General features: G+C 42.6%; 1 protein-coding gene across 5 annotated transcripts in view; it reads right to left on the bottom strand.

Annotated features, from left to right (window-relative positions):
- LOC106611507 (protein diaphanous homolog 2) overlaps nucleotides 1-19,813 on the bottom strand; it is a 687,763-nt gene that overhangs the window by 54,630 nt on the left and 613,320 nt on the right. For 4 of the 5 annotated variants that reach the window (XM_014211777.2, XM_014211776.2, XM_014211774.2 and 1 more), the window contains 2 exons: nucleotides 3,747-3,845; nucleotides 658-708 (listed from right to left, as the gene is read on the bottom strand). In XM_014211777.2, coding sequence (XP_014067252.1) covers nucleotides 658-708; nucleotides 3,747-3,845 — 150 coding nt within the window. The remainder of the gene's footprint in view (nucleotides 1-657; nucleotides 709-3,746; nucleotides 3,846-19,813) is intronic. The other variant, XM_014211778.2, reaches the window with a different exon arrangement.

The raw sequence follows: 19,813 nt of genomic DNA, 5'->3' as shown, positions 1-19,813 counted from the left end.
GAAGGCTACCCGAAATGTTTGACCCAAGTTAAACAATTTAAAGGCAATGCTACCAAATACTAATTGAGTGTATGTAAACTTCTGACCCACTGGGAATGTGATGAAATAAATAAAATCTGATATAAATAATTTTCTCTACTATTATTCTGACATTTCACAATCTTAAAGTAAAGTGGTGATCCTAACTGACCTAAGACAGGGATTTTTTTTACTAGGATTAAATACCAGGAATTGTGAAAAACTGAGTTTAAATCTTTTGGCGATGGTATATGTAAACTTCTGACTTCAACTGTATATTCATTCCTGTTATTGAGATAATCAATCTTCTATATGTAACCTAATCAAACCATTCAAATCAATCTAATCAGTCTGTATCCACGTCAAGTTGATATCACCACTGAATTGAGGGTGTACAACTAAGCCTATATCAGACCGAAACAAGATAATACTATGTAACCTAATTGACTGTCGCCACAGAAATAATCAGAGAAGTCATGGATCAGTGTAGGAGTCTGTCAGAGAGTGCACCAGCTCTGGTTCAGTAGGAGGGGGAAGAAGCCATATAAGTTACACAGCCAGGAGTAGAGGTGGTACAGTACAGTGCAGCATAGAAGCAGGTTCAGGGTTAAACTACAGACACAGCGTTGGTTGTGTTACCATGGTTAGCACCTGGCCACCGAGAGGCAGGACTGGATGGACTTTGATCACCTGCAACAATGACGAAATAAACAGAAGAAAAACAAAGGGAGGACAAGGAGAGGGGGAAGAGAAAGAGAGAAATATATCAGACACCAATTATCCACTCTGAAAAGTTTTAGTGTTGGCACAAACAGCACAAACTCACATTCACACAGAAAAAAAGACACTTGAGAAGGAAAATAGATTGGGTTGGTTTGGAATCATGTCATGTGTATCTCCCATGGTGTCAGTCTGGGTGAACCATGTTAGAGTAGGAGAGATATTGTAGATGAAGGGCAGGTGAATCAGAAGAGAGTGTGTGTGTGTGTGTGTGTGTGTGTGTGTGTGTGTGTGTGTGTGTGTGTGTGTGTGTGTGTGTGTGTGTGTGTGTCTATGCATACAGTACTGTGTGTGCATGTGTTTGTGCATTGTGTGTGTGTGTGTTTTTCTCCACATGACTGACTGCCTGGCTGCAAGCTCAAAATGCGGGCCAAGCTAAGAAGAGCAGGACTCAGGAGTGTGAGTTGTGACACCCTGTTTCAATAACCTGGTCTTATTGGACAAACCTTGACATGGGACCTAGTAGGGAGATGTGATTGGCCAAGATAAGAAAGAGGAGAGACAATGTGGGAAATTAACAGGTAATTTTCACATAGTGACTGTTAATTTAGGACAATTTTTGTTGGTCACGGTGTGCACATGCTGGTTTATTTGTTGTTGAGGTTGTTGGTATAACACTGAATGAGTGCTCCATAAGAGTTTTGACAACATATGCTTGTCTGAAATAGGCTTTTCACTATAGGCCCTTCCATAATTAACTCCTAACTCCATACCACCAAGGGACTTGTATAGATTTGAGAGGACTGTATAGATGTGAGCAATGTGGTGAAAATTACACCTAGCCTATCAGAGGGAAAGGGGGAGCTACTACCATATTCAGTGCCAAGGTTCAGGGCCTAAACCTCTGTGCATACTCACTCGACTCTGTTCATACTAAGCTATGTTAACCTAAGCCTAATGAGGCCCAATATACACCCGATAACAGTTTAGTGATTAGCATGGAGCAGGGAGTGCACCAGGAATATCACAGCACCTGTAGATCCTCTAGCTCCTCCACCTGCATATCAATGTATCCTGGCAACTCTACCAGGTGGCACCTTACCATCCCCCTGGGTACAGGCCATTCATCATGGCAGGATGGAATATGTTAACATTAGGATTATGTTAACCTGTTGGGTCTAGGGGGCAGCATTTGCACGTCTGGATAAAAAAAATGTACCCGATTTAATCTGGTTACTAATCCTACCCAGTAACTAGAATATGCATATACTTATTATATATGGATAGAAAACACTCTAAAGTTTCCAAAACTGTTTGAATGGTGTCTGTGAGTATAACAGAACTCATTTGGCAGGCAAAACCCTGAGACATTTTCTGACAGGAAGTGGATACCTGATGTGTTGTATTGACTTTAAACCTATCCCATTGAAAAACACAGGGGTTTAGGAATATTTTGGCACTTCCTATTGCTTCCACTAGATGTCACCAGCCTTTACAAAGTGTTTTGAGTCTTCTGGAGGGAGATCTGACCGAACAAGAGCCATGGAACGATGATGTCCCATTAGACACCTGGCGCACGAGTTCATGTTGGGTACCCTCGTTCCAATACGTTATAAAAGAGTATGCATTCGTCCACCTTGAATATTATTCATGTTCTGGTTAAAAAGGCCCTAATGATTTATGCTATACAACGTTTGACATGTTTGAACGAACGGAAATATATTTTTTCCCCTCGTTCATGACGAGAAGTCCGGCTGGCTTACATCATGTGCTAACGAGACGGAGATTTTTGGACATAAATGATGAGCTTTTTTGAACAAAACTACATTCGTTATGGACCTGTGATACCTGGAAGTGACATCTGATGAAGAGAATCAAAGGTAATGGATTATTTACATAGTATTTTCGATTTTAGATCTCCCCAACATGACGTCTAGTCTGTATCGCAACGCGTATTTTCTGGGCGCAGTGCTCAGATTATTGCAAAGTGTGATTTCCCAGTAAGGTTATTTTTAAATCTGGCAAGTTGATTGCGTTCAAGAGATGTAAATCTATAATTCTTTAAATGACAATATAATATTTTACCAATGTTTTCTAATTTTAATTATTTAATTTGTTACGCTGACTTGACTGCCGGTTATTGGAGGGAAACGATTTCCTCAACATCAATGCCATAGTAAAACGCTGTTTTTGGATATAAATATGAACTTGATAGAACTAAAAATGCATGCATTGTCTAACATAATGTCCTAGGAGTGTCATCTGATGGAGATTGTAAAAGGTTAGTGCATCATTTTAGCTGGTTTTATGGTTTTGGTGACCCTGTCTTTGACTTGACAAAACATTACACACAACTCTTGTAAATGTACTGTCCTAACATACTCTAAATTTATGCTTTCGCCGTAAAACCTTTTTAAAATCGTAAAACGTGGTTAGATTAAGGAGATGTTTATCTTTTAAATGGTGTAAAATAGTTGTATTTTTGAAAAATTTTAATTTTGACATTTATTTGGATTCAAATTTGCCGCTCTTGAAATGCACCTGCTGTTGATGGAGTGCACCACAGGTGGCACGCTAGCGTCCCACCTAGCCCCAAGAGGTTAACTCACTTCTAGCCCATAGCCCCCACTCGCATCCCATTTCTATTGTAATCAGCACCTTATGAATGACAATGTGACAATGAATGTGTAATGAAGTGCACGGGGATAGCACACGTGTGTGTGTGTAGTGAGTGTGTGTGTGTGTTGGGGAGGGGAAGGCCCCACCCCCACACACACACACACAGAAGAACATGAGCGTACAGACATGTGTCCGCCCTTGGCATATACCGACTTGGTCCCGCAACACTCCTTTCATATGAAGGACAATGGATGAGACTGAGTGTGTTGATGGAATCAGGTTATACATAACGTTTAAAGAGGTATGGCAGTTACTCTGTGTCCGTGCAGGACACAGATGGTCGCCAGCGAGGGAGGAAGTAACCTCGCCAGAGGTGGGGGGGACCTTACCGTTGCGCGGGGTTCGTTTTCGGCGGTCGCGGAACGCCGCTCCGGATTGCAGGGCTTCCATTAAGCTGTCCATCACACCTGTCTCGTTCTCTCCTCCCTCTGTAGGACAGGACAGACAGAGAATATGGTTAGAGGATATACACCCACACTGAAAATAAAATCACACATACACTAAAATACACACACACGCACACACATGTACGACTCGTCAAGCCAGACTTCTCTCTCCTATTGGTTTGGATAAGTAATTGGGAGCCAGTATCCATGCAAATTTTGGATCCACAATGCATGTATTTGAATGCGTAAGTGTTTGTGTGTGCCTGCACGTGCATTTACATGCTTGCATACGGTATGAAATGTCAGAGGCCCGGAGCAGTCAGAAGGAGTTTTACGACCCTGTGCCTTGCCCCGCTCCACTAGTCCTCTCAACGACCTACTCCTCCAGATGCACTACAGCTATACACACAGGCCTACTTCACTGTGGTCTACCCCGTCCTCAAGCCTCCCCTCTTCTTCCCTTCCTTTCCCTATGGTGACACTTTACTTGTATTTCTCCTCCCCTTCCATCTTCTCCCAGGGATATAAGACATACACGCACACACGCACACAGCCAGGTACTGTACATTGTTGGGGAGAGGGAAACTAATCATGATGTGTGAAGTTAGCAAATCTGTCAGAGAGCCGGGGCCTTGTTACCCCCTAATTAAAACATGTGATAGTGAACCCTAGTAAATACATTACAGAGACAGAGAGAGAGAGCCAGCAGCCCGGGCTCCAGGGCTTACTGTTACATTTGGTAAGATCCCCAGGGCCCAGGTGGCACCTGATACCCAGGGACAGAGGAAGGAATGAGGGGAGGGAGGGAAGACAGGTACAATGGCTTCATGAGGTGCTACACTGCTGGGAAGAGTTTTGTCGATTTCTTCGGTTTTAGCCCATCTTAACCCATTTTGGAAAGAACATTTCCTGCGAGCGGGGTATCACTTATTCTCAAGACAGACCCTCCTGCAAAAAGGTTAGCTTTTCTGTAATTCTCTGCCGTGCAATCGATGAGACTCGCTAATTCAAAAAACGGCAGAATATATTTGCCCTGGGTTTTAACAGCTCAAAATCAGAGAGGCGGAGCTAGAACAAGAACACGGAAAACAACAGTCGTCTTCTAAGTGGGCTATGTGTCAGATCAAGAGAAGTTTGCTGTGGGGATTTAGACATCATTCTCAAATAATCGAAAATGCATGAGCTTTTTATTTACATTTCTGTTTAAACATTTTATTTAGTGTGTTGAGGAGAAGCGTTTGGACACAGTTGGAGATGTTAAGAGATTCTCAGAAGCCGGGGCCTCATCTTTGAGCTATGAGCTTCCGGCATTAGAGCTGAGGTCTGGCCGGCTGTGGTGGAACGTCGGGTCCAATAGGACATTGTTAATGGAGCGCTGGCAGGTCACCGGGGAGCATGTTTCCCATTTTAGTCATTTTGCTTCTTTGTGTCTGCGATCCTCCGTCTTGAACTCAGTCTACCCAGCCTAGCTCCCAAGCCTTGGTCATTACAGATGATGAATTGGGCTACAGTTAAGCGAGAACTAGGACAAATTGATCAAAGTTGTCAGGGGCCCCGTGTGATGTCTAGGTCCCTGAGAAGAAGGAAACTGAAGCAAGCGCTGTCTAAAAGTTTTCCAGGAGCCAAGGTGCAGTAGATAAATGTTTACCTGCCCGGACTTAACACGTTGCATTCATGTCGAGGTCCTGGTTCGCCTAGATACGGAAAAACATGAACAAAGTGGGAGCCGGTGCGGTTCTCAGTGTCATAGCTGTTAGATACAGATTGGCAATCTTGTTTATACAGGGCAAAGCAGGTGAAATGCATGTCCCGCTTTAAACCAATTAGCAAGGCTATCAAAGTGTAGCCGAGCCAATTTGAAGATAAGCACTAGCTACTTGGACTTTGCTTTGTTCTGTTTCAAGATGGTCTAATTAAGCTTGATTTAATCTAGGCGGCTTTTAAACAAAGCACATAGAAAGAGAGATCATACACTTTGGTTTTCAAAATAGCCCTTGGGAAGGGCCTCAGGAAGAGGGAATGAGATGAGCAAATCAAGAAAAGAAATTAGCGCAAATAAAGCGTTTGTTTGTCGCTAATTAACATAAGATGTGTTTCTATTCTTGGGTACATCTTTTTTTCTGTAAATCATTTATCGTTGGGAGGTTGTGTTGCTTGGATAAGCCAACAAAAATAATACTGTGCGTCTAGCTTCTCTATGGTAATGGTGGAATATGAGGCATTTCCTCAAATTAATTATGTCCCAGTGTCAACTTCTTCGGTTCCTAAATTAAATTCGCCCAACAACGTCGCAATGGAAAAACAAAAGATTGATCAATGCTCACTGAAAGTGCTGCTGAAAGTCCATCCTCAGACTCTGGCTGACACAAACGTTTCTTCTCTGCCATGATGCCCAGAAGCGAAATAAGAAGCCCCGGCCCCTCTCGCCGTAAACATTACCCACATGTTAGTTCAGCCATGTATGCAAACGACGGATGGCGTAGTCACCTTAATGATCCCAATTTAAAATAGTGTCTGTTCTGGACCACAATGATGAACAGAGGGCCCACTGACTCATTAGTATGGGGGTAAAGATAGATGACCCAGATATAGGACCAAATCCTTCGTCTTCTCTGAATCCTTCCGTCTGAGCCATGTGCTGTACTGTGCTGTATGCACTGCAATGCACTGCACACACTGTGCTAATATGTGTAGAGACAGAGACAGTGGCCTATCCCAAAACTCCCTCTCCTCTTCCCCTCCTGTGGTAGCACAGTGGGGCCATGGATGTACTAAGCTGTTTGGCGGTTGGAATGTTTTCCAAAGGCAGAGCCCGGTGTCATCGACGGAACAATGATGGAGCGGCCCGGTATTGACCGGCTCCACACTAAATCTTGGTAAAGAGCACTTAGCTCCCCTGTGTAAGCCACAGAAATAATATGTTTCAATGGTGATCAGTGGAGGCTTTCATCCACAGCCGTCCTCTGCCTGCATTAGCCGCTGAAGTGACTCTGGCTATGTCTTAAATGGCAACCTATTCCTTATATAGGGCACTACTTTTAAAAAGGGCCTATATGGCTATAATCAAAAGTAGTTAATTATATAGGCAATAGGGTGCCGTTTGGGACATACACTCTGTTCTTTGGGGATTCCCCCCACCCCGTCCGAAGCCATTCAGCTGGAGACAGGGGAGACGTGACGTGACAGGCCCCGGGTCTAATGCACTGTTTAATAGTCCCATCTACCTTATGTGTCTTGATCAGGGGAGAGTCTCCCATTGCAGTGATGTAAGGCGGTTGTTAAAACGCTGCCTGTGTAGAGGGAGAGGGCGTTCTGATGCTTACACAGTGGAAAATTCAATTCACACAATTGAGTGTGTGTGTGTGTGTTGTGTGAGTGTGCATGTGTCTTTGTGCCTATGTGGGGTGTGTGTGCTTGCGTGGCGTGCATATGTACGTGTTATGTGTGTGTGTGCTCCAGCACAGACTGGTGTCAGCCATGCAGTGTGACCTATAGCCAAGACTGCTCTGGGCCAGTTCAGCGAGAGGATGAACTAGAGAGCCAGACAGACCCCTCTAATAGCTACAGTGGCTTGCGAAAGTAATCAATATGTTTTATTGTGAAAAAAAAGAAATCTAAAGAATGCATAACTATTCACACCCCCAAAGTCAATACTTTGTAGGGGTGTACAGCAATTGCAGCTGCAAGTATCTTGGGGTATGTCTCTATAAGCTTGGCACATCTAGCCACTGGAATTTTTGCCCATTCTTCAAGGCAAAGCTGCTCCAGCTCCTTCAAGTTGGTGTACAGCAATCTTTAAGTCATACCACAGATTCTCAATTGGATTGAGGTCTGGGCTTTGACTAGGCCACTGCAATACATTTAAATGTTTCCCCTTAAACCACTCGAGTGTTGCATTAGCAGTATGCTTAGGGTCATTATCCTGCTGGAAGGTGAACCTCCGTCCCAGTCTCAAATCTCTGGAAGACTGAAACAGGTTTTCCTCAAGAATTTCCCTGTATTTAGCGCCATCCTTCAATTCTGACCAGTTTCCAGTCCCTGAAAAACATGGTGTTCTCGGGGTGATGAGAGGTGTTGGGTTTGCGCCAGACATAGCGTTTTCCTTGATGGCCAAAAAGCTCAATTTTAGTCTCATCTGAACAGAGTACCTTCTTCCATATGTTTTGGGAGTCTCCCACATACCTTTTGGCAAACACCAAACGTGTTTGCTTATTTTGTTCTTTAAGCAATGTCTTTTCGCTGGCCACTCTTCTGTAAAGCCCAGCTCTGTGGAGTGTATGGCTTAAAGTGGTCCTATGGACAGATACTCCAAACTCCGCTGTCGAGCTTTGCAGATTCTTCAGGGTTATCTTTTGTCTCTTTGTTGCCTCTCTGATTAATGCCCTCCTTGCCTGGTCCATGAGTTTTGTTGGGCAGCACTCCCTTGGCAGGTTTGTTGTGGTCCCATAGTCTTTCAATGTTTTAATAATGGATTTAATGGTGCTCTGTAGGATGTTCAAAGTTTCTGATATTTTTTTTATAACTCAACCCTGATCTGTACTTCTCCACAACTTTGTCCCTGACCTGTTTGGAGAGCTCCTTGGTCTTCATGGTGCCGCTTGCTTAGTGGTACTCTGTGGCCTTAGTGGTACTCTGTGGCAGACTCTGTGGCCTTTCAGAACAGGTGTAGATATACTGAGATCATGTGACAGATCATGTGACACTTAGATTCCACGTAGGTGGACTTTATTCAACTTATTATGTGACTTCTGAAGGTAATTGGTTGCACCAGATCTTATTTAGGGGCTTCATAGCAAAGGGGGTGAATACATATGCACACACCACTTTTCCGTTTTTTCTTATTTCTAATTTTTTGAAAGAAGTTACTTTTTTTCATTCCACTTCACCAATTTGGACTATTTTGTGTAAGTCCATTACATGAAATCCAAATAAAAATACATTTAAATTACAGGTTGTAATGCAACAAAATAGGAAAAACGCCAAGGGGGATGAATACTTTTGCAAGGCACTGTAACATATCATCACAAACCTCCACAGTGTAGCTCTATACTACTTCATTTACTGTCAGTATACTTCTATTAAATACAAATATAAGATTTTACTGTGTACCAATACACATCGTCAGGTAAAATAAATACAAGGATTTGCATGTGGATGCATGACAAAAATCTGTTAACTTCCTCTGAATCCCAAATGGCAACCTATTCCCCACCTATGGAGACTTGATTAAAAAAAAAATGTTTTTTTTAAAAACCACCATATAAGGAATATGGTGCCAATTGAGACGCAGACTTCATCCTCCGAAGAAAAACGGACGCACTTTGGTTTCAATCTGTATTCGTCGCCATGCTTTCCTTCTTAAACACCAAAGGGATGGCATTCTTATCATTATGCAGCAGTGTCAACACAGGCTGTTCATAAATTCAATTTGCTATCTGTCATCTCCCTCCATGTTGGGGGGAAGAAATACAGAGGGATCGATGGAGAACTACATTTCTGATGGCTCGCATACAGTCGCCGACAGCTCTGGAGGGAAGGGACCAAAACTGACGAAAACAAGCAGAATTTAAGCAGAGCGTTTCTGTCTGGTCTGAGTAGCGGTACATAATACAAATAGGGTGCGAAATGGCACCCTATTCCCTATTTAGTGCACTACTTTTGACCAGGGCCCATATTCTGCAATAAATAACAAGATTTATATTGGTAGCCATTGCAGCGGCAAACATCACTAATGCTAAATCAACATATATCAATAATAATTATATGTCATACAATAAAATGAAATAATGACAAGGATAATAACATGAGGTTAGTGTTTACGTCATTATTACCAGCCACAGCGTGGTGTTAGCGAACACACTGGTAATCTCCTAGTTAAACCGATAAGAGTGTGTAAAGACAAATAAGTGAACTCCATCAGTGGGAAGGGGGAAAATGTGCATTGTGTGTTTGTGTTTTTTTTTGCGTCGTCTGTGTGTCTGTCTCTATTTGCGTGTTTATGTATTGCTTGTGTGTCTCTATGATTTGCCTGTGTTCGTCTGTCTCTCTCTGTATCACCTGTGTGTGTGTGCGTGCGTGCGTGTCTGTATTCTGTGTTGTGTGTCGCTGCCGTCTCCAGCCTCGCCTGCTCCAGCTTTCCCAGTGACAGATCCCTTACTCTCATTTGCACTGTAATGAGCTCTAATAAGTGCTTGCAGCCCTGTGCTTGATGTGCTGAGACCACTCTGAAGGGAGAATGCTGCTGCTCCTACTGGAGATGCGCTCCCTATCTTCTCTCTCTCTCTCTCTCTCTCATTCGCCCTCTCCCTTGCTCTTCTCCCACTTTCTTTTTCTCTCTCTCCCCTCTTTCTCTCTCTTGATGGAAAACAAGAAGTAGAAGAATATTTATTTTCTTCCCGGGAATTGTTTTTAAACACATTTTAGCTCATCTGATGGGCTGCACAGAGTCATCTGTGCAATTAACCTGGTGCATTAGCTGTGAACAAAGCCTTTGTGTGGAGGGAGGGAAGCTTGCACTATGGCCAGGTGTACAGGCGGCACCTCTCCCTCTCTCTCTTAGTGTCTCTCTTCTCTTCTGTTGTCTCATGTATACACACACCATGGGTATCTATATCACCAGTGAATCCAGTATCCTACTCTATTCAATGCACAGGCACACAAAGGAATGAGTCCGAGTCTCTCTCTCTCTCCTCTCTCTCTCTTTGACTGAGCTGTCATTCCTTCCCCCAGTCCCTGTGGCTCCAAAGACACCATCCAGCCAGCCAATCAGCTAGCCAGACAGTCAGCTATAGAGCCAAACAGTCAGACATCACTGCCATGGAGGGAGGGGAGGGAGGACAGACACAAGCCACACCCCTCTCTCCTCTCTACTCTCGCCTAGCTTTCCACCACACATACACAGATGACTGATTCACGCTATAGGGCCAAACCGAGGAACACCAAAACTTTAGCTGAAAGGTTTGTTTATCCCTCAAATAAGACCATAGCAGAGATCTGAGTGCTCCCTCTTCTATTTCTTTTCATGGGATAGTCAAGTGAAGTGTCCTGGGGTAAGATGACATTTTAGCTTCCTGTTCTGTGTCTTTTTGTGCTACGTTTCAGCAGAAAATATAGGACCCTCTCGAGTGGAGGGGTGGTGGGGGGGCTCTTCTGCCTAATGAGGAAGATGGATCCACAAGCAGATACTGTTTGACTGTAACAGCTTAATGTGCAAACCCACTCATGTCCTCCGTAATAGAATTATGGATGCTCCCACATCCCCCCTGGTCCGAGGGGAATAGGAGTGCAAGGCTGGCAAGCCCCGGGATGGCGCCAAAGGGTCGGGCGCCCGGGGAGGAGGGTGGAGTGGGTCAGGACAAAGACCAGGGATGGGTAGACACAACATGAGGATGAGGGCCCCAGTGAGGTCTCTACTGGTTTTGACACAAGATGAAGAGGGTGGTGTGCTACAAAGATGAAAGTAAGACCCCGGTCGCTCCTGTCACTCTGTTCTGGCCCCTTATCACAGAACCAAAGAGAGAAGGATGAGAAAGAGACAGTGATGGCGAGAGAAAGAGATGAAAGTGGATTAGCCACCGTGGCGATTTGCGTTTGTGTCATGGAGATGAAAGCCCCAGTGATGCCCCGAATAGCTGGATGCATGAATAAGTGAATAAACAAAAACAAAAGTAAACCCTCTCCATCTGGATTAGTAGGCAGTAGCAGCAGCGAGGCCACATGTGAGGCTCGGGTGGGAGTGAAAGAGTAAAGCTACATGTAACAAAGAAGACAGACACCTACTACTTCTACTACTACTACCGCCTCTAACTCTCTTTACAAGGAGTAATATTCATTAGGGCACAATATAGAAAATGTTTTAAAACATTTCCTTTTGGGCAAGGCCAGCTGGTGCCTGCCTGCTTCAGTCTGTTTTTTTTCTGTTTGGTGCCTAATGAACATGACCCAGCATGCTAGTCCACAAGGGTAGCTCCAGCCTAGACAAGGCAGCCAGCCTGACTGGCTAATTGACAGAGGTAGAGTTGACACACTTTAGGAGGACCACATGGAGTCACCATGTCACTGAGCCAAGTAAGGCCGTACACGGCGAGGGCTACATACAGTAGTTGAGTAGTTCCAATGGATCAGTGGGTTAGAGTATTGTGCTGGCCAAACCAGGGCTGTGGGTTAAATTCCTGCATAGGCAACTTTAACTGGATATATGTGTCTCTGCCAATGTCAGCAGTTCTGTTCAGTAAGCTGCTTTGAATAAAGATGAACGCTATATGACCATATTATCAGCGCCGGCATAATCAACTTCATTTTTTTGGTCGTATTATTTTTTTTTTTAGGAACTCAGTTTGGGTCTCAACTTAATATTGCAAGTAAGAATAGTAGAATACACCAGGTGCAATTTTGAAATTTGGTTGTGTGTCAGCAGTTTTTCTCTTATGTAAGTCAAGGACATTCGTTCAATTAGCCATGTCAAAAAATAAATAAATGGATTGGTAGTTAGTCTATCCAACTATCTAAACTTGTAGTAATCATGAATACCGACCAGGCACGCACGGCACGTGCCCAGGGGCCCTGACATCCAGGGGTCACCCATTGATTTTGTTTGTCATTGTTTGTCTGCTAAAAATGTAAAAACTCACTCGAATATGAGTGATGGCAAAATGTGTAGAATTGCAGAAAATTCGCTTTCAAACAGCAAAAATGTTGCTCCACCTTCCCCATGGCAAAATGGGTAGAATTGAGTGGCATTTGCTGTAAAACTGCATTTTTGTTCTCTTTGCCCCATTGCAAAATGAGAATAATTGCATGAAATTGCCAATTTTTTTCTCCGGCCCATAGATGTTTTTGAATTGCAGAAAAATTATTTTATTTATTTAACCCTTATTTTACCATAGTATAGTATGGTAATAGTTACAGAGGAGTTACAGAGGAGAGGAGATGAATGAGTCAATTGGAAGCCAATTAATGAATGAGCCAATTAAAACTTGTTTTAAAACTGCAACATTTTCTCTACACCTGATTGTAAAATGTGTAGGATTGCAGGAAATTAACTTTAAAACAAACAAAAAATGTATCTTCGTCGTGAAAAGATGGCCACTAAAATCTTTTTCTGAGAGGTCAGGGGCCCCCCAACCAAATCTCGCTTAGGGTCCCCAAAAGGCTAGGGCATATTATATCATTATAGTTCCTGCATCCACTAGCTCACAGTAGACGAGGACGACAGTGTGAGCAGTGCTAAGAGGTCCAGTGGTCTAGGGAAGTTTGCGAGACAGGGGGACTCTCAAGCATATGAAATCTGTACAACTTCCATACCAGTCTGCCATCCATCCAGAACACATCTCCCTGTCCTCAGTCTCTCTCAAAGTGGCACACTTAACATCCTCTGCCTTCCATTTCGCCCAGATGAGGTATCATCTTCTCTGACTCCCAATCCCGTTTTTGCAGCCAGCCGTCTTGGTGGCGGGTAAACAGATTTGACAATGCAATTTGGATGGGCTTTGTAGTGAGTATAATTATGTTTGATTGACTGTAAAGTGACTCCAGACGTCCAGATCGTGAAGTCTCTTGAATTGATCTGGGAGACATCGGGCAGACCACCCATGACTGCATGAGGAAATGTAATGATTGAATGAGATTCAACTTAATGAGATTCAACTTTTTTTCTTCCTAAGGGAGGCGGCTTCATACGTTTAGGCGAGGAAGGAGGATTGGAAGGAAAATGTCACCGACAAGGAATCATAGACACACACATTGATGTATTGTATCTTCTCATTTAGATCTGCCTTCCTGACCTGAGGGAAAACCAGACCAAATTATGTCAAACAGATTTAAAGTGATTAGACACTTCAAGTACCACTCCTAGTTAGGCCTCTCTCTCCACACATAGACCACCTTTTTTAAATTTAAAAATACTATTTGATACAACAGACGCCGACATAAAAAACTCCCTGAGAGGAGAATAAGAGATAGTTTCCTGGGGTAACAATAATTGGCGATGAAACAATTATCGTTGAATAATCAAAGGGTTTCCAAGATCTTCACAACGTGGATGGCACATTGTCAGAAAAATGATAAAAATGCATTGAAAACAATGTCTGAGTAGGAAATGGACAAGGGCAGGGTTTCCCAAACTCGGTCCTCAGGACCCCAAGGAGTGCACATTTAGATTTTTGCCATAGCATTACTCAACTGATTCAAATAATCATCAAGCTTTCATCATTTGAATCAGTTATGTAGTGTTAAGGCAAAAAACTAAACATGCAGCCCTGGGGTCCAGAGTTTGGGAAACGCTGGACAAGGGACTGGCTTATTGTATCACCTTAAAAGACAGAAATACAGACAGACACAGACAGATGGTGTGCGTCCCAATTACACTCTATTCCCTATTTAGAGAATAGGGTGCCATTTGGGACGCAGAAACACACACACACACACACACACACACACACACACACACACACACACACACACACACACACACACACACACACACACACACACACACACACACACACACACAGTCCATCAGCGCCTTGGGGCACAGTCAGATCCTCCAAGATGATACGAACGCAATCTAATATGGCATTATTTATTAGAGTTGATGGACTACAGCAGATAAACCCGATGAAGCCCAATGCCCGTATTGCACCTTCCAAGGTAATGACAGGAATCTAAAATTCACAATGGCTACACCCTAAATGTAACTCTACTCCCTATACAGTGCACTATTTTTGACCAGAGCCCTATGGGGGAATAGGGTGCCATTTGGGATGCAGTCAATGCCATCCACCACGTGCAGGAAGAATTTTCCCGAGCGCTCGTTTGGTTTGTTTCCTACCAGCGCCTGTGCCCCGGATCCCTGCAGCATTGAAATGTAACGTAGTGTTATTTAAAAGAGGACGCTGCCATGCTGACAGCCGGCGTAAATAACACATGCAAAAGTGACAGGTAAGCAGTGGCCGTCGTATGCAGATGTGGTGGCCGAGGATCCTTTCTACACACATCGCCAATGAGGAATAACACACACACACACACACACACACACACACACTAGCCGTCATGATAATCTAAAAAGAAAATTAGCTAATGGAATAAATATGCAGGAGCGGGAATGTCAGGGCCCGACACCAAACATCCTAATCCCGTCGATGAATCTGTCCTTACTCATCAGTGTCTGTTTCCAACATGAAGATCAATATTATCCCACTAATATTAGACTAATTTAAAAGCTAAGCTAAAGGAATACTATGATGTCTGTTCCAATATGCACACTAGCCTACTGCTTACAGTAGTGTGAATCAATGTATTGGGTACGCATTCTGAGTGGAATTCTATTGGAACAAAACCACAGTCTCTGCAAAAACACTCATTTTCCCCATAGGTCTCATCTTCCAGCTGTAATATATACTATATCTCTAAGATCATCCTGTGACAATGTTGTCCCCTACCCTTTTATACAGAGAAGGACATTATGGGGACATTGTGCGACCACGAGGACACAACCTTTTCTCAGCGTCAGGCTCCTGTCATCGCCTCTCTATAATCACCTGCCTGGCAAAGTCCCCATGCATGTAAACACACGCACGGGCGCATACACACACCTCCCCCACACACACAGGTACGCTCTCTCCGGCCCTAATGTGTGCTGGCTGTCACTGTCAAACACCACCATCAATCTACGTCCCCTTCATACTGCCCCTGTCACTCCAGTTACCGTCGGCCCCGGCAACGGCAAAAACATCTCAGGCTCCCCCGAGCATGGCATGCCATGCGCACACATTGCTGATGGAGACTGGCATATATGCACAATCTGCATTTAAGATGCCACAAGCCTGACCTTGTTAGCTAGGTATAGAGATTGAGAATGACATGGATGAGCTACACTACTGTATAGTAAAATGTGGATAAACAGGATGTATACATTTATAAAAATGCCTACCAAAGCCACTGGTGGTTCTTTGCTGTCTTTTCCATACCCTTCTATTGTAATACCCGTTTTCTGTAGCGTGTACTTTGTGTGAAAAGCGTGACACCCACTAGTTTTATCCTTCGTTTTTCAATGAGATATGTAGTCTTTTCAAGTTGAAAAGCTGGATAGGTGTTAGAGGGCATCATTGTCAACATTCAGTTGTTCTCTCTCTGAAAGCCACGGAGGCATGCCAACCTTATTCTAATAGGCCTGGTGAACTGAGCAAGCGTAGTAGATCATCAGCAAAATGGATGCTTTTTAAACGGTTGCACTCAGTCACTCTTGAAGAGTGCCTTTTAATAATAAAAGGCACAAGACAAATGAAAAGCTAATTATATAATCGGCTTTATGGATAACCTGTGAAAAGACCTCCGTATTTTCTCACCTATTTAGTCCATGACAATATGTTAAGGCTGTGTCCGCACCAGTTAGAGAGATTAGGAAGATTGCTACCTTGTTTTTAGTAATAGACTCATTTTAATGAAATGGTGTGCTTTTATTTCAAGGCGAGCAGTCGTTCATTTTATTTTGAACTCTGAATTAGAGTGGTTTGATTCGACATAACTTGAGTTTTCACACAGTAAACATTGATATCAGTGAATAGCCTACACCAACTTAGCTAAAGACCAAAGCCTCCGTCTCGATTGTTGATAATATTCCCCCATAGCAGAGAATTGTATGAAACTGAATTCTATCAGTGCCTGCAAGCTGCTGGAAAAAATGGATTGGATCTGTAGATTTTAATTCGCACTGTGAAGAATGATCACATGCAGGTAAAAGTGAATTAGGAAAAAAGCATCTGTGAGCCTCCAACTATACGAGTACTTTATAAGATGGCTGGAATAGTTTGTAATTTACAAATATTCCATAAAGAATACAAGTATTACAACAGGTAAACAGATGAACAATTACTGTGCGTTAGGCAGCCAGGCACAAATGGGTCAATGTAATACAGGACACAATGCACAGCCATTGTTATCGTAGCAAGTTGCAACCAGACAGCTTTTCAGGCCAGAATCTTAAATTCAATAATTCACCTCATACAATTATGTACTGATTATCTATTTACCAACAATAAAGCTATCAATGCCCCTTGTCATAATACTATATAGGCTCTAAAAAACAGACCAAACCAAACAGGTGAAAGAAAACATCAAATTAAGTTAGTAATTATTTCAATGAATCCTTTTTAATGATAGAGTGTGTTGTGATTCATGTAAAATGCACTTTAAATACATTTGACTTGACGTTGTATTTACCGTGTTGTTCTAACTTACCTGGTTTATTACTATAAGAAATGTTCAAAGGACTTTTTAACTTGTTGAATTGTTCCAAATTGTGCTCAAAACAGCGTAATACGTGCTTTCAGGCCCCATTCAGACCTAAGTGGATTTGACTGTCGGGACGCTGTCCACGTTCGGGCAGGGACACTGGCTGAGACCTGGGCACTGACCCTGTCTGATGTCAGCCGGGCATGGGTGGCACCAGTGCTCACTTGTCCACCCCCCCTTCTCCCTCTGATGGCTGAAACATCAATGACATCAACTTGTAAATAAAGGATGTTTTCCCCCATTAGAATGTCAAGTCCAGTCTTTCCTATAGTTATCCCTCCCTCCCTCTCCCTCTACAGGCTGTCTACACACTCTCTGTGACATTGTTTCATATCTGCAAGCATAATAAATACCCTGTTGGGATGAAATATCTCATTAGAGACGGAAGGATTAGGGTGGATTTAGGCTGTATTTTACAGCAGCGTTGGCTCGCCTGTTCACTTGTAGCTGAGGTAAAGCAATTTGGGTTAATACTGAACATCTGGTCAGTCCAAGAGAATATGGTAATCCACTTAGGGAAAATTAAAACAAATGGAGAGAAGTACGTAATGATTTCATAAGCAATTTCCCATATTAGTATTTCCAATTCTTCACAACGAAAACTGATTTAGCCCGACCCTTGTCAAGGGCATCAATAACAGGCGTTCAAGGAAGTACTCGCTGACTGAAAAGAGCACATTCTCAAGTTTCACTCCTGGGCAATGGAGGGGACTTTTTTGTGTGCCATTTCCTAAAAGCATTTGTCCATCAGCCCCTCCCCTCCCCCCACCCGATCACCACCTCCCAATGCCATCCTCTTAAAGCTAAATGAATGAAATCCTCATTAAATATGCATTTCATTGTTAATCATTTGCATGTGAAGAGGATTAGTTATCAATTTGCTAAATGACTTAAAATCTATCTCTTTACCAAAATAGCCCCTTGAAATTGCATTAAACACCATAGTATGATCCATCAAATAGACCTCACACGTTGGAATGAATTAATGCATGAAACCATAGAAGAAAATATGTAGAAAAGTCACACTTAAATGCACAGGTAACTAACAAAATAAAGGAAACACTTGAGTAAATGAGGGATACGTCTATTGAGAGCAGGTGCTTGCACACAGGTGTTGTTCCAGAGTTAATTAAGCAATTAACATTCCATCATGCTTAGGGTCATGTATAAAAATGCCCAGTTTCCCAATATTCTAGCTACCATGGCTAGAATAAGATATATCATTGTCTTTGAAAGAGGGATCTCAAAGGAGCATAGGGTATGTGTGTGTGTGTCTCATTCACTAGATCTCAACCCAACTGAACACTTATGGGAGATTTTGGAGCAGAGCCTGAGACAGCATTTTCCACCACCACCAACAAAACACTAAATTATGGAATTTCTCATGGAAAAATAGTGCATCCCTCCAATAGTTCCAGACACTTGTCGAATCTAGGAGCACTGAAGCTGTTCTGGTGGCTCAGGTTAGCCCAACACCCAGTTAAGACACTATATGTTGGTGTTTCCTTTATTTTGGTTGTTACCTGAATGTCATTCCAGGAAAATATTGGACATACGTTTTGTCCCAGCTGACTGTGAGAAGATATTTGGATACACCGAAGGTGATGATAGTGTACATTTGTTATAAATTTATTATATTGAAGCAAGCATTGTAACCATAAATATATATATATTCTGGGATAGGGGAGCCTAGTTTTGAATGAAATGGGGGCTGAACTTCCAGATTTAGCCTCAGTTTCAATTCTCCTCATTAGGAAATGCAACTGAGAACAAGATTTGGGTCTTGAAGGCGTGCTTTGATATGGATGTCTCTTGTGTCTGGAAGTAGTCTAGACTAGCTAGCAAGCTAGCCAACTTCTTTTGCCAATTAGCTTCAAAGTTGCTGGCAAATTGCTGGTAAATTAGCTGGCAAAGTTGGTTTAACTTTGGATAACCAGCCTCTAGGGCTAGTTAGGGACCATCAATAAATTAGACGATGTAAATGGGACAGTAGTCTCATTAAATGCTTTTAATATTTGTATATGAATTTCTACAATTTATAGTTGGATAGAGGTTAAGTCATTGAAATTTGGAGCTACTGATACTTTAAAATATTGTCTCATGTACATTTACTGATGGTCCATAACTAGCCCTATAGGGATATTGAATGTCAAACCAAATTGACCATGGGAATTCCGATTGGTTCACGTGCAGCTGCGCTCTGAATTGATTACTTGGGTGATGCAGGTTATGGGCAACTCATGGAAAACTGTTACGTTACCCTTCATTCCATTTCAATTTTTTACCCTAATTATCTCGCAAATCTTCTTTTTGGATGAGACTGACTTGATGACAAACATTATCCTATTTACACTTTGTAGTCAATTCAGACACTCAAATACATTTGTCTGACTAATATTGATGCCACATAGGCCGTTTTGTACCAGAGAAGTTGTTTATTGCCTTCAGTTGGTCTTTGCATGAATTTCCAAGAAAATGTATGTTACATCAAGCCGAGAGATCTATTTTTGACCGACCGCCTTGATTGGGTCTTATGTAGCAAAATTTGAAATTGTGTTTTTTACATTGGATAAAAGCAGAGACACAGAGCTACACAATTGTATATCATACACTGCATTTGAGGAACAATGGGAAAGTAATTATGCTTTGAAAGTTGACAAACTTGTAACCTCACTATTGAGAAAATTGCCTTCGAATCTTTTGGTACCTACTGGAGAGCA

The sequence above is a fragment of the Salmo salar genome, chromosome ssa09 (assembly GCF_905237065.1).
Source record: "Salmo salar chromosome ssa09, Ssal_v3.1, whole genome shotgun sequence".
NCBI classification, from domain to species: Eukaryota; Metazoa; Chordata; class Actinopteri; order Salmoniformes; family Salmonidae; genus Salmo; species Salmo salar.
This window is presented reverse-complemented; position numbering and strand designations above follow the sequence as displayed.